Source organism: Lithobates pipiens, unplaced genomic scaffold (genome assembly GCF_037356315.1).
Source record: "Lithobates pipiens isolate NorthernLeopardFrog02 unplaced genomic scaffold, aLitPip1_a1.2 Scaffold_3, whole genome shotgun sequence".
Taxonomy (NCBI): domain Eukaryota; kingdom Metazoa; phylum Chordata; class Amphibia; order Anura; family Ranidae; genus Lithobates; species Lithobates pipiens.
The window spans coordinates 267715587-267731646 of NW_027507790.1; the positions used below are offsets into that span (position 1 = coordinate 267715587).

The 16060-nt window shown below is 42.0% G+C and overlaps 1 protein-coding gene across 1 annotated transcript in view; it reads right to left on the minus strand.

Moving 5' to 3' along the window:
• DCAF12 (DDB1 and CUL4 associated factor 12) overlaps nt 1-16060 on the minus strand; it is a 43175-nt gene that overhangs the window by 5632 nt on the left and 21483 nt on the right. The window contains exons 7-8 of the mRNA XM_077463139.1: nt 14784-14946; nt 7479-7651 (exon numbers count right to left, since the gene is read on the minus strand). Of these exons, the coding sequence (XP_077319265.1) occupies nt 7479-7651; nt 14784-14946 (336 nt within the window). The remainder of the gene's footprint in view (nt 1-7478; nt 7652-14783; nt 14947-16060) is intronic.

Genomic DNA, 16060 nt, shown 5'->3' on the forward strand with positions numbered 1-16060 from the left:
TGTGCTCCTTTATCCAGATTAGGGCTACTCTAATACAGGACGTCTGCCACTGGCCAGATCACCAGGTGAAAACAGAGGGGAAAAGCCTAAAATAAAACAAAACAAAAAACGCAGCTACCACATCTAACGATTAAGCTGCAATATTTAACATCTTGGGTTTTACAGAAGTCTTCTGAACCCCATTTCCACAAGCTTTACGTTTTTTTCCCCCATTCCTGAGCTCTGCATCACTTGCTACTGAACTCTTGCACTGTAAACGGGGGGGGGGGCCCAATTTGATATGTTGGCCCTGGGCACTGGGTGACCTTGTCCCGGCACTGGTGGCACATAATTGTGAAGTGGAAATAAAACGATAAATGGTTTTCAAATGTTTTTACAAATAAATCTGTGAAAAGTGTGGCATGCATTTGTATTCAGCGCCCGAGTCAATATTATATTATTATACAGGATTTATATAGCTCCAACAGTTTGCGCAGCACTTAACAAAATGAAGCCAGACGTTAAAATGTGGTACAAGAGGAATTAGAGGGTCCTGCTCGTTAGAGCTTACAATCTAGAAGGGCGGGTCAAGTGATACAAAAAGGTAATTGCTGTGAGGGATGAGCTGATGGAGAAAGTAAAAGAGTGCATTACGTAGAAGCAGGATAGGCTTCTTTAAAGAGAAAGGTTTTGAAGGATCATCTAAAGATGGATAGATTAGGGGACAGTCAGACAGATTGGGGTAGGGAGTTCCAAAGGATAGGAGAAGCACTTTGTAGAACCACCTTTCGCTGCAATTACAGCTACAAGTCTTTTTGGGGATGTCTCTACCAGCTTTGCACAGCTAGAGAGAGATTTTTGCCCATTCTTCTTTTCAAAATAGCTCAAGCTCTGTCTGATTGGATGGAGAGCGTCTGAACAGCAATTTAAGAGTCTTGCCACAGCTTCTCAATTGGATTTAGGTCTGGACTTTGACTGGGCCATTCGAACACAAGAATATGCTTTGATCTAAACCATTCCATTGTAGCTCTGGGTGTATGTTTAGGGTCATTGTCCTGCTGCAAGATGAAACTCCATCCCAGTCTCAAGTCTTTTTCAGACTAACAGGTTTTCTTCTGAGATTGTCCTGTATTTGGTTCCATCCATCTCCCCATCAACGCTGACCGCTTCCCTGTCCCTGCTGAAGAAAAGCATTCCCACAACATGATGATGCCACCACCATGTTTCACAGTGGGGATGTTGTTCAGGGTAATGTGCAGTGTTTTTCTGCCACACAGTTTTACTTTTAGGCCAAAAAGTTAAATTTTGGTCTAATCTGACCAGAGCACCTTCTTCCACAGGTCTTCTTCCACACTGCAAAACGGGACTTCTTGTGGCTTTCTTTCACCAATGTCTTTCTTCTTGTCACTCTTCCATAAAGGTCAGATTTGTGGAGAGACGACTAATAGTTGTCCTGTAGACAGATTCTTCCACCTGAGCTGTGGCTCTCTGCAGCTCCTCCAGAGTTACTATGGCTGCATGACTTGGCTACTTGGCTGCTTTTCTGATTAACGCTCTCCTTGCCCGACCTGTCAGTTTAGGTGGACGGCCGTGTCTTGGTAGGTTTTCAGTTGTGCCATACTCTTCTCATTTTTGGATGATGGATTGAACAGTGCTTTGTGAGATGTTCAAAGCTTGTTTTATAACCTAACCCTGCTTTAAACTTCTCCACAACTTTATCCCTGACCTGTCTGGTATGTTCCTTGGCCTTCACGATGAGGTTTGTTTACTAAGGTTCTCTAACAAACCTCTGAGGGCATCACAGAACAGCTATATTTATATTGAGACTAAATTACACACAGGTGGACTCCATTTACTAATTAGGTGACTTCTGAAGGCAATTGGTTCCATTAGATTTTAGTTAGGGGTGTCAGCATAAGGGGCTGAATACAAATGCACGCCACACTTTTCAGCCATTTGTAAAAAGTTTTCAAAAACCATTTATCATTTTCCTACGACTTCACAATTATGTGCCACTTTGTGTTGGTCTACCATATAAAATACATTTAGGTTTTTGGTTGCAACATTACAAAAATTTGGAAAATTTCAAGGGGTATAAATACTTTTTCAAGGCACTGTATCAAGCAGCTTGCTGTGGGGGCACTTGGCAGGAGCCAGAAGCACCGGCGAGGGACCAAAGAAGATGAGGCTCTGGGCTGCTCTGTGCAAAACCACTATACATAGCAGGTAAGTATGACTTTTTTTTTTTTGTTTTTTAAATAACAAAAAACTTTAATATCACTTTAAAAAGCAGAGCTCCAGGCTCCTTTAGAAAAAGAAAAGTCAGCAGTTACAAATATTGTAGCTAACATTTAATGTTAGGACACTTACCTGTCCAGGAATCCAGTAGTCTTCACCTGAGCCGATTTTTTAATCGGCTCTCAAGTGCTGCTGAAGGCTAATGGAAACTTGTAGTAAAGCCTTTTGGCTTCACAGCAGGTTCCCTAATGCGCATGAGCTTTGTGAGTGGCCCGACTGCAGGGGAAGGAAGGGGGGGCATGGGCGCCAAACTTCCAGCCGATGTTTCCTGTAAGCGTGCGCGAGTACCTGTCAAAACCAGGACCCCCCCATGAAAGGCGCTAAAAAGTGGGGTTGGGCTCCACTTTAAACACCGCTATTACTGAAACTCCGTTCGCTCTGCTAGTCTCCCCTCTCCTGAAATACTCCGGTTGCTGGGACTCTAGGACTCTGCCCCTTCCCTTCCACTATAATTCTGTAGCCAGGACAGTTTTCTAATTCTGTAGATTTGTCCTCTACCTTCCCAGACTGTTTCTATATTCCCCTAGTGCTGGGTTCGGATTACACGTATCAAACTCCCCGAGTCTAGCGAAGAGCATTGTGGGAACTGTAGTCTCCTGAACAGACACCACTGAACCGCAGAACTATCCATGAACTACACGTCCCAGCAAGCCATCTGCTCCAGGGGAGAATTGTGGGAGAGCCTTTAAAAAAGGGAACTGCTTACCAGGCCCACGCTCTTTTGCTTCCTTGGATCCATCAAGGGTGCACCAGTTCGCCGCTGTGTGAAAGGATAACGGCCTACCACGCAACTCAAAACATTCACAGAGCCAGCCCAGGCAGGACAGATGTTGCTTGCTAACCCAGGGGTACCCCCAGCAGCATTGCGGAGTCAGCAGATTACAGCCACCTCAGCCCACTTACAGTAAGGAGACTTGGATTGTTCATTAAGAAGTCATTAAAGGTCCTCAGGATTGGTGAGAGGGAACTTGCCCAAATGGCAGTTACCAGCCACTAATACATCACTCTGAACACTGTATACAGACACCTTATACTTGGATTGATAAGAGGATTGCCACTAGTCAGAACAAGCTGCCCTGCATTGATTGCTATTCACTGTGCCATACTTAGGAATTTGTTGATATCCAACTGGAGGTGAAGTTAATTGCAAGGCCTTGCAGAACATTTTTTTTTTTGCTCTTAAAAAGGGGGACATGTTAATGGTATCTATATTACTTTATCTCTCGTTAGGATTAAAAATGCATTATATGCCAGCCTGGGGTTCCCCCTTTAGCAGTAGTATTACGTACAGCAACCAATAGCCTTCTTGAGAAATCCATTTACTTATTGTCTGTTATTGTGTACATTGGTATAATTTACTTGTCATTGCCAATTGTCATTTAACTGCTGTAAGAACCATTTCAACTGAGTTTTGGCCATTTATCCAGGACTTGGCGGACTAATACCCTTTCAAGTCTCTTCTCTTGATTAAGTAAATCTGGGAGAGCTCAAACAATCTGCATTGTGTTCGTGTGTTATTTAAAAGGTATACACAACATGTCTAAACCTAGAGTGTCAGGAGGGCTGGAAAGTTCACAGGGTCAAGGCTGCACAGAAGAACATGCAATTACAAGCAACCCCCTAGGGGGCAGTGCTACAATTCCTTCTCCTGAAATTTCCAGTGCTACATTGATCCCCGCTGAGCAGGCGGACGACAGGTCCGTCTCCGCACAGCCTGTCAGGGCCCCACTCTCCTTTATGGGGAGATCGAATGAAAACGGATCGCCTGTCCGTTTTCATCCGATCCACCAGAGAGTGAAAATAGGGTCACCATCCAGATGGATTTGGTGCACAGGATCGGATAGCAGCGGGTGTCAACGGACATATCACTGCTGATATCAACTGCTCCATAGGAGTGAATGGAGTGTCCGCCTGAAAAACTTAAGAGGGACCTGATCAGAAAGCCAGCGTGAAAGGGGCCCAAGTGGAATTAATTTTTTTTCTCAGTGGAGCAAGTCGCAAGTGCTTACAGAATCATCTTTTGTATTAATCAGCCACAAGTCCTGCCAGTCATTTGTCCATAATTTCCCTTAACCACTTCCTGACCGGCGTGTGACGATGTACGTCGGCAGAATGGTACGGACAGGCAAATGGGCATACAGGTACGTCTCTTTGAATTTGCCGTCGCATGTGATCGCGGGTCCCACGGGCTCAATTGCTGCGGGGATACCCGCGATCGTCTCACGGGAGGAAGAACGGGGAAATGCTGATGTAAACAGCATCTCCCCGTTCTGTCTAGCAACAAGTGATGCTGATCTCTGCTCCCTGTGATTGGAGCAGAGATCAGTGAGCTGTAAAACACAGCCACGCCCCCCCCCCAGTTAGAAACACTCCCCTAGGACACACTTAACCCCTACACTGCCACCTCCTGGTTAACCCCTTTCCTGCCAGTGTGGGCACAAGGCTGACAGTTTGTGGATTCAGAGCAGGGTGCACATGTGCATGCGCGAGTCGTGCTGCTCCACCTGAATGTTTCAGGTAATCTTCTGGGACTGGTAACGTGTCCAAGAAAACTGCAGGGAGGGAAAGGGAAAGAGAAGAACTAGGCAACCCAAGTGGAAGTGGGAGCGGGTGTCTGTCAACACGAAATACCCACATAATGTACTAGTATGCGATGAATACAGTACGATATTGCCTTGCAGGTAGAAACTTGTTTTTTCTTAAAGACTTTTCTACGCTTTGGATGTCAATTTTGTTTGCCCAGCTTTAAAGCGGAATCGCAATTTGATTTTCATTTTTAAAATCTGAATGAATAGTCCAGAAAAATGAAAAGAGAAATAAAAACTGCTTTTAGGGAAATACTTCCCCTTTAATCTGGCGATGCCAGTTTTTAATAACGGTTGACATCTTTCAATCTACTTCCTCTGATTGAAAGACGGTATGGGCATACCTACAAGGAAGTGCATCATAACACTGATCGCAGTCAGAGTACTAATGAACTAAAAAAAAAAAATGTTTGAGTCGTTACTTGAATAACGTTTAAGACACCAGTAAGGAGCATGTGCACATGCATGAACATGTGCAGGGAGTTCCCAGGGAGGTGAGGTTAAGGGTCCATGCACACTGAGCTTAAATAAATACTGCTTATACAGGTTTACTGTTCAACTCTTTCGCTGCCACAGTCGTTTTTTTGCACACGTTTAAAAAAAAAAAATAAAAAAAAAAAAAAATAAAAAAAAAATATCTATTTTAGGCTGAAGATTTCACAAAACCCCAACCATATATTTTTTCTGAAAGCAGACACCCTAGAGAATAAAATAGTAGTAGTTCCTTTTTTTTTATGTGACATGATATTACTACCGCAAAGGTCTAGGAAACACAATATTTCCGTTAAAAAAAAAAAAAAAAAAAAAAAATCACACTATAGTGAATTTTAGAGCAAACAAACCCAATAAATTACCCACATTTTTGGTAAAATATAAAAAGACGAGGTTGTGCAGAGTAAATAGATACCCAACATGCCAAACCTTAATTTTTTGTGCACCAAAGCCATATTTTCTATATCAAATGACCCTGCAATCCTCCCTCTGACTAAGCTAGCCAGGGAGATGAGACTTAACCCAGTAGTGATATCAGACATCACTTTCTGAGTCACTGCAAGAAGGGGAGGAGAGCAGATGTGTAGCCGCTCTTCTCCTTCCCCTCCAGCTGCTATAACTGGCCCGATGGGCAAGCGAAGCCCGGTAAACATGGCGGGTGCGTGCCCGTACCGTGGGTGAGAGAGCGCTGCCTGAATGCTCTCACCTGACAGGCAGGAGGCTGCCTGTCAGTTTCACACACAATCCCGGTGTACAGTGTACAATACCGTCCGCAGTTAGGTCCATACAACGTATGGACCTGTCAGCGAAAGGGTTAAGACACCAGTAAGGGGTGTGTGCACATGCATGCATATGTGCAGTAGGTTCCCAGTGAGAAAGGGGGGAAGGAGGGGGAGATTAAGGGTCCATGCACATTGCGCTTAAATAAAATACCGCTTCTGCAGGTTTGTATTTTGCCTGTAAAAGCAGCTCAATGTCATCCTATGTGTACATTAGGATGTTTAGAGGTTAGTTAAGCTCAGTGTTTAGAGGTGGAGAGTGGGTGGTGGCACGTTGTGGGGGACTGGGGACAGGGAAGAAAAAAAAAACAAAAAACACCCACACACCTTCTGGTTTGCGTTTGAGGGTACTTTTCTGGCAGAAAAAAATAAATAAAAATAAAATAAAAAAGGCTAAACGCTCCTAAATGCCTGTACACAGTCACTCTATAATTAGCTTTTTTTCTGACAAAAGAACTGGCTTTTGCTTTTTTTGGGTTATTTTTAGCCCAGTGTGTACAAACCCTAAAAACAGAATTCAGGTAAAGTAAAAAAAAAAAAAATCTTGTGTGGCCAGTATTACACAGCGATAGTTTTGGCACGTTTCTGCAATACTTTATTGAGTAGTATGGAAGGCTTGATCCAGATTGGACATCCCCCCCAACAGGCGGACTTATATAAAAGTGGATCTGATGTTCCTGATCACATGACCCCTAAAGACATTGGTGTGTACCAATGAAACAGGAAACCGGTAGGGTGCTTGATTGTGATTCGTCATCTCCGCTGTTTTTGAAGCATTTATCCCACTAACCATTGGACAACTCCCTTCAAATCGTTTTGTTCCTGGGAACGTGCGCAAACGATCTGGTGTGCGTGTCTTGGAGGTCGGTTAAACGCTGGGATCAACACTGGGATCGTGCACAACTCCTGCTGGATATATCTATATGAGCTTTATGACTACCTGTAATTGGGGTCATGGAAGTCTGGTGAGTAGGATGTGTGACAGGTGATGGTGGTGGAAGATATTTCAGTCAAATTTACCTACTGTCCAGCAGGGATTTGAAGATTGTGTACAATATCTGAAGAAGTTGATACATTGTCTGAAGACTTTGATACATTGTTTGAATATTCACCATTTGCACTACTGAAATTATTTTGCGTTTGGAATTTATACACATATGTTGGTGCTCAGTTGAAATCACTTTACCATGTTTGCACTTTATTAGGGAAGGAGCGTGGTTTAATCAATTTAGTATTGATTTTTACTTATCCAGTATTACCACAGATGTACAACAAAATTGACAGCTATGAATTGTTAGTTTGCGATAATTCCGTATATTCTAAGCACACCCAGTTGAGTACTTACCAACCAGCCTTTTCCTGTAGTCAGTTTCAGCATCTCTCCTCTTGACTTTGAAGGCTGGATACTGCCAATAGAATCATCCAGAAAGCTTTGAGCTCGAATGTCATAGAACAGGAGGGAGCCTTGTCCAGTCCCCACAGTGATTATATGTTCATAGAAGCTCACCGACCGGATACCTTCAAACAAACATATTAAGACTTTAGTAAGACAGAGCAGGCCAGACTGAGATCTGAACCTTTCCTGAAGGCTTCATGGTCACAAGATTGTACAATACACCAAGTCTAGGCTGCCCCTCACCACCCCAAGTCTAGGCTGCCCCTCACCACCCCAAGTCTAGGCTGCCCCTCACCACCCCAAGTCTAGGCTGCCCCTCACCACCCCAAGTCTAGGCTGCCCCTCACCACCCCAAGTCTAGGCTGCCCCTCACCACCCCAAGTCTAGGCTGCCCCTCACCACCCCAAGTCTAGGCTGCCCCTCACCACCCCAAGTCTAGGCTGCCCCTCACCACCCCAAGTCTAGGCTGCCCCTCACCACCCCAAGTCTAGGCTGCCCCTCACCACCCCAAGTCTAGGCTGCCCCTCACCACCCCAAGTCTAGGCTGCCCCTCACCACCCCAAGTCTAGGCTGCCCCTCACCACCCCAAGCCTAGGCTGCCCCTCACCACCCCAAGCCTAGGCTGCCCCTCACCACCCCAAGCCTAGGCTGCCCCTCACCACCCCAAGCCTAGGCTGCCCCTCACCACCCCAAGCCTAGGCTGCCCCTCACCACCCCAAGCCTAGGCTGCCCCTCACCACCCCAAGCCTAGGCTGCCCCTCACCACCCCAAGCCTAGGCTGCCCCTCACCACCCCAAGCCTAGGCTGCCCCTCACCACCCCAAGCCTAGGCTGCCCCTCACCACCCCAAGCCTAGGCTGCCCCTCACCACCCCAAGCCTAGGCTGCCCCTCACCACCCCAAGCCTAGGCTGCCCCTCACCACCCCAAGCCTAGGCTGCCCCTCACCACCCCAAGCCTAGGCTGCCCCTCACCACCCCAAGCCTAGGCTGCCCCTCACCACCCCAAGTCTAGGCTGCCCCTCACCACCCCAACTGATATCAAGTTTGGCTGCTTTTCAGGCTGCTGTAGGAAGGAAGTGTCGATCATTCGAGAACATGTGGGAGGTCTCTATGGAACAAAGGAGCTACTGTGACTTTAGCAAAAGAAGTCACAGTCCTGAGTTGTAGGTAGAAGAGAAGGAACTGAATGGTCGTGTGACCACCAATTAAAAGGACAGTTGATAAAAGTGACATGCGCTTCTGTACAGTCATAGGAATGAAGTGTCCGTTAAAAAAGATTTTTTTTTTAAAATGTTTAAACAAAAAAGGAGCAATGAGATGCAATAAAAAAAATAAAAAAAAAATGCACATCACACTGCCCCCTGCTGTACTGCTGTGTGGCCCATCAAGCTGTGGGGGCACTAGATCCCCGTGAAAGAGCCCCAAGGTGCCAAGTACTACAAACAGCAGCAGTGGAGGGATAGATTTTTTTTTGCAATATCAAAAACGATTACTGCAGCAGGACACATAACTACGTCCAAATCTTTATTTTGCGCTAAAGGAAAAAATAAAAAAAAATAAACGAAACCTTTTTCCTGACAAAGAAATTGCGTATTCTCACATGGCCTCAAACCTTGGCAAATAACACGTTGTCTGTGTTTGCCAAAAAGCAGTGTTGGGTGTTCACAAGCAGAATGCAGAACTTTAATTTTCAAATCATACTGCCTCTTGTCCGATAGTAGAGCTGCACGATTCATCGTTAAAGAACTGAGATAGCGATTTAACCCCCCTCACAATCTTAAAAAAAGCATTTCCTTGATTCAGTGCAGAACTATTCTCTGCTCACAGCTGACCAAAAAAAAAATAAAAAATAAAAAAAGAAGAAGGCAAGCCTGCCATGTTTATCACAACATCGTCTAGGCTAATATAAAGAGAAACTGCAAAATTTTGTTATTTTAATTTGGTTTTAATTTGGTTCAAAAGGGATCAACCTTGGTATGTAAATGAGGGCAGTTTAACCCAGGGGTAGGCAACCTCAGCTCTTCAGCTGTGGTAGAACTAAAAGTTCCATTAGATATTGCAAGACCTTAACAATATTTTTGACATTTTTTTTTTTTTTTTTAGCAGAGACCCTAGAGAATAAATAGCAGTTGTTGCAATATTTGGTCTTTCAACCTTTTTTTTTTTTTTTCCCCAAAAAAATAACACACTTTAAATGAAACAAAAAACAAAACAAAACAAAACAACAAACAAAAAAATAGGTAAACAGTAAGTTAGCCCAATTCTTTTGTATAATGTGAAAGACTATGCTGCGCCGCAAGAATCGTGATCTTAATTCTAAGCAAAAAAAAATAAAAATAAAATTGTAATTCTCATTTTAGCCAGAACAGTGCCGCTCTGATAGGCTTGACATCAGTTTAAACACTTCCGGACCAGCTCACACAGATATATGTCGGAACTTTAAAGAAGTATATCATTGTTAAGGCAGCAGCTAGCTACCATAACTCCAGTATCCTCAGTGAGCGGTCCAGTTTCCGATAAAATTGGTCTCCGCAGTGGATTTGCTGCAAAATCACTTTTATTGGTGGCGGGAGAGGGGTATGGAGACGAGTGAGGGAAAGATGGCCCCCACCTGTCTCCATACCATTGCAAGGCAGAAGCAACATCAAAAAGTCACTTCCGCCCATAGCTCTTAAAAAGGGACTTTTTTTGTATTTTTGTGGAAATAAAGCTAAAGATTTTGAGGTCTTTTTGACCCCAGATCTTATATTTTTTTTTTTTTCCCTATTACAATGCAGGTTTACATTCCTTGTAATTTGGCAAAATAGAAAGGAAATTGGGACTTTAAAATGAAGCGGCTGCAGTGTGGAGGTCAAGGAAAAAATAAAAATTTAATTGAATTTATAATAATGTAATTGTGTATGTATGTATGTATATATATATATATATATGAATGTATGTATGTATGTATATACATACATAATGTATGTATATATATGAATTCACTCTCTATTATACATTATGAATTCAATAAAAATTATTTTTTCCTTGACCTCCACACTGCAGCCGCTTCATTTTAAAGTCCCAATTTCCTTTCTATTTTGTCAAATAACGGGATGGAGGCGCTAACCCGTGCCTCATTTAAAGTCCCAAACTGTCCATGGTCTACATTCCTTGTAATAGGAATAAAAGTGGCAACTTTTATTTTTAAAACTGTTAGGAAAAAAAAAAAAAAAAGAAAGAAAAAGCGCCCGCATATATGAAAGCGGTGTTCAAACCACACATGTGATGTATCGCCGCGATCAGTACAGCGAGAGAAAATTCTAGCCCTACACCTCCTCTAATTCATAACATGCAACCTGTAGAATTTTTTAAACGTCGCCTATGGAGATTTTTAAGGGTAAAAGTTTGTCGCCATTCCACAAGCGGGTGCAATTTTGAAGCAAGACATGTTGGGTATCAATTTACTCTGCGTTACATTATCTTTCACAATATAAAAAATTGGACTAATTTAACCGATTCGCGCCGGCCCTATAGCCGAAAGACGGCTACAGAGCAGACGCTAACTGCCGGGAGGCCATTCCTGGACGTCCTCCTGTTTTCTTCCCTTCTGCGCGCCACCGTGGGCGCGCATCGGGGGAAGCTCTGTGCTGGCCGTGTCCCTCGGACACAGCCAGTCACAGATCGCTGTAAACAGCCAATCACAGCGGCCGTTTACAGCGCGATCGGCATGTTCAATGAGAGATGATCTCATATGTAAACATATGAGATCATCTCTCAGCGCCGCTCTCCCTCCTCACACAGACAGCGTGTGAGAAGGGAGAGATCAACCGCTGCAGTGGCTGTAAGTTAAAAAAAATTAAAAAAAATAAAAGTGCCATCCGCCCCAGTTCCACCTGTTAGTGCCATCTGTCCCCAGTGCCACGTGTCATCAGTGCCATTTGTCATCAGTGCCACATATTAGTGCCATCTGTCACCAGTGCCACGCATCAGTGCCATCTGTCATCAGTGCCACGCATCAGTGCCATCTGTCATCAGTGCCACGCATCAGTGCCATCTGTCATCAGTGCCACGTGTCATCAGTGCCACATATTAGTGCCACGTATCATCAGTGCCACATATCATCAGTGCCTTCAAAAGTGTAATGGGTAGTCAACAAGTTAGATGTTTAATTTATGCTCCTAGAACACGTGATGGCGCTCCCTGCATGTTAGGCCTCTATGTGGCCAGGCTGTGAAAAAGTCCCACACGTGGTATTGTAATACTCAGGAGGAGTAGCAGAATTTTTTTGGGGGGTGTCATTTGTGGTATACACATGCCATGTGAGAGAAATAACCTATTACAATGACAATTTTGTGGAAAAAAATTAAATAAAAAAATCTTAATTTTGCAAAGAATTGTGGGAAAAAATGACATCAAAAAGCTCACTATGCCTCTTACTAAATACCTTGGAATGTCTACTTTCCAAAAAGGGGTCATTTGGGGGGTATTTGTACTTTCCTGGCTTGTTCGGGTCACAAGAAATGATAGGCCACCAGTACATCAGATGTGATCAATTTTGTATGATTCGCACCACAGATTGTAGACTCTCTAACTTTCACAAAGACCAAATAATATCCACTAATTTGGGTTATTTTTACCAAAGATATGTAGCAGTATAAATTGTGGCCAAAATTTATGAAGAAAAATGTATAATTTGCATAATTTTGTCACAGAAACAAAGAAATATGCGTTTTTTTTCTAAATTTTCTGTGTTTATTCATTTATAGCAAACCCCAGGAGGTGATCAAATACCATAAAAGAAAGCTCTATTTTTGGGGGAAAAAAAAAAAAAGACAAAAATTTATTTGGGTACAGTGTTGCATGACTGAGTAATTGTCATTCAAAGTGTGAGAGCACCGAAAGCTGAAAATTGGTCTGGGCAGGAGGGGGGTTTAAGCGCCCAGTAAGCAAGTGGTTAACTGTGTAAAATACAAAGTGTAAGCGCTAAATATGTATAAACAAAAAAAATTTGACAAATTGTTATATCCAAAGTGGCAAAAAGGAAATATAATATATATATATATATATATATATATATATATATATATATATATATATATATATATATATATATATATATATATATATATATATATATATATATATATATATAAAAATAAAAATATAATCCATATAGTGATTACATTCCACATCACAAATTCATAGTGCATGAATTAAAGTCCAAAGAAAATAAAATAAAAAAATTTAAAGAAAATAAAAAAATGTAATTAAAATAAAGCAATACCCCAGATGATATCATAGCGGACGAAACAAGTCTGAAAGACCCTACCACTGCCTACTTTTATTGATATGCTTCTTAATGACTACTTAAATGTGAGTCTATTACTTTATTTTTATAAAAAAATGTATTTAAACGTTATGCTATTCTGGCTTTATCCTTCCATTCCATGTCTTGGTTGATGTCGGAGCTGTCTCTTCAAATGTCGTAACCATACATACTCTAACATTGGAGAAAGAGCTACTCCTGTAGTGAGATCCAATAGACCGGAGAACACTGAACTAGTGCCCCAGAATTTGGAGCAATAAGCGATTCGTGACCCCTTAGACGTATGTTTAATTGGGTCATTTATATCTGGTAAGCCTGCGCTTCTTATGGTGATGATATCAACACAGCGGTGAATTTTTTGGATACACTTTTTTGGATTTTCCTCATATCTTTTATTTTATTTTATTTGGACTTTAATTTATGCACTATGGATTTGTGATATGGACTATATCTAATCACTATATGGATTATATTTTTACAATAAGTCAATGTTTGCGCATTTGGAAAAGACAAGGACTTTATTTTTTTTAACGCAAAACGGTGCTACTTTTTTTTTTTGGTTCAATAAACTTCAATGGAGAAGTTGCAGAAAAGCATATAATAATGCGTTTTTGCAGCAATTTGTGTTTTTTAATCTGCTCAACAAAACACAGCCAAAATATGCAAATCGCAGCAAAAATTTTTTTTTTTGTTATTAACCAATTAATCGAAACAATAATCGGCCAACTAATCGATTATGAAAATAATCGTTACTTGCAGCCCTAAAAAAGTGAATTTTTTATTTATTTATTTATTTTTTTTTTACAAAAAAAGTTCGCTTGTAAGACCACTGTGCAAATACGGTGTGACAGAAAGTATTGTAACGACTGCCATTTTATTGTCTAGGGTGTTAGAAAAAAAAAAAAAAAAAAAAAAAAAAAAACATAGAACGTTTGGGGGTTCCAAGTAATTTTCTAGCAAAAAATAAAAATAAAATGTTTATGTAAACACCAAGTGTCAGAAACAGGCCCGGTCCTCAAGTGGTTAAGAAAAAACCTAGCTACCAATCACGACTGCAGAGCAGTGTTTCTGAACTCCAGTCCTCAAGGCGCTCCAAAGTGTTAACCCCTTCCCTGCCAGTGACATTTTTACAGTAATCAGTGCATTTTTATAGCACTGATCGTTGTATAAATGCCAATGGCCCCAAAAATCTGTCAAAAGTGTCTGCCATAATGTCGCAGTCCTGAAAAAAATTATCGCAGATCGCCGCCATTACTAGTAAAAAAAATAAAAATGCTATAAACCTATCCCCCATTTTGTAGACACTACATAATTTTTGCGCAAACCAATCAATAAACGCTTATTGCGATTTTGATCACCAAAAAGATGTAGAAGAATGGATATCGGACTAAACTGAGAAAAAAAAATAGCTTTTTTTAAAAAGAAAATTGGGATATTATAGCAAAAAAAAAAAGTACAAAATATTGTGTTTTCTTCAAAATTGTCGCCATTTTGTTTGTTTATAGGGGGGGAAAAAAAAGGAGATGATCAAATACCACCAAAAGAAAACTATTTGTGGGGAAAAACGGATGTCAATTTTTTTGAGTGCAGCACCGCACGACCACGCAATTGTCAGTTAAAGCGACGCAGTGCCGAATCGCAAAAAATTACCTGGCCACATTCAGCAGCCAAATCATCCAGGGCTGAAGTGGTCAAGGATGCGATTTTTTTTTTCTCTTACTTTTTCCTTTTCTTATTATGTAGTGTTGGTTTTGTTTTATGTGATTTTGTCTGAATAAATTGTTTGTATTGTTTTAATGTTTGCAGGAAAGAAAAAAAAAAAAAAAAAAAAAAAAAAAAAAAAAAGGGGGGGGGGGGGGGGGGCGTGATGTGATATTCTGTACATCAAAATGACAAGAAAAAGTAGCGTCCACCTTCCAGATTGATACAGACTATGACCACACTCACCGCTGCCCTGCTCCCTGCAGTACACGGACTTGACGTTCTGTGGAGGCTGCCGGGGGTCCAAGAAAGAAACGTGACCCTGCGATCCCACCGCATAGACAGACCACTCTAGGCCATAGGACAGGCACACGTTCTCTCTGCAGTACGGTAACTTGATGGAGAGAAGCTGCACAAAACCAGAAATCACAGCAATTAATACATGTTTAAATCCATACATGTGGCCGACATGCCAATTGATACATTTGTGCAATTTCATTTTCCTCTTAGCCCTTGTACACACAGCCAGACATTCCGACGGAAAATATCCGATCGAACCGCATTGTCGGATAATCCCACTGTGTGTGGGCTCCATCGGACAGTTTCCGTCGGAATATCCGACCGACAACGTTTTAGAGCTGGGCTATACATTTTTCCGACAACATGATCCGATCGGACTTTGTCCGACCGTTTGTAGAGAATGCCGATCGGACAAAGTGCCACGCATGCTCAGATTAAATTCCTAGACCAAAGCTATTGGCTACTAGCCTGAACGTAGTCCCATCGTAACAAAATAACATCACGTTCTGAACGATCGGATTTTCCGACAACTTTGTCCGACCGTGTGTATGCAACACCAGTTTCGGACAAAATCCGACGGATTTGGTTGTCGGAATGTCCAACCGTGTGTACAAGGGCTAACAGTTCAAAGTCATAAAAGACAGGACTAAACTGGATCATAACAGCCAAATTTTGCAAAGCACTAAATCTAATCTATGTCCAACCTTACATTCTATGGAACTAACAAGTTCACCATGTACTGAGCCATACTTCTCACAATAAATGGATCCTGTCTCTAGGTGAAGCAGAATGTCCTTTTGAAAAAGGGCGAAGCATTATATTTGCATCTCCAGTGGGCGCTGCATGAAAAATTTGATAATTTTTCAAGAGATCTGGTCAGGAGAAACCATGCCACCCATAGAGGGACACTCAGTTTTGGATAGAAGCGGGGCCAAGGTCTCTCCAAAAGTGCAAAATTTCAAAACAGTGCGCCTGCTGAAGAGCAAGGTATAAAGCGTCTTCCTTTAGAGGCGACTGCAGCGGTCTGTTGTAGTACCTGCCTGCTTTGTTCCACAAGTACGTCACACTGAGGCTTCTGCTGGGCCCTCTGACATGAGGAGTCATGGCTCTGGACTAATACACAAAGGAATGACAGGCTGACAAGACTCTACTCTTCATTAACAAAAAAAAAAAAAAGGCTGTGATTTTAGTGACTCTGCTGTGAACTTAAGATACATTTCTCC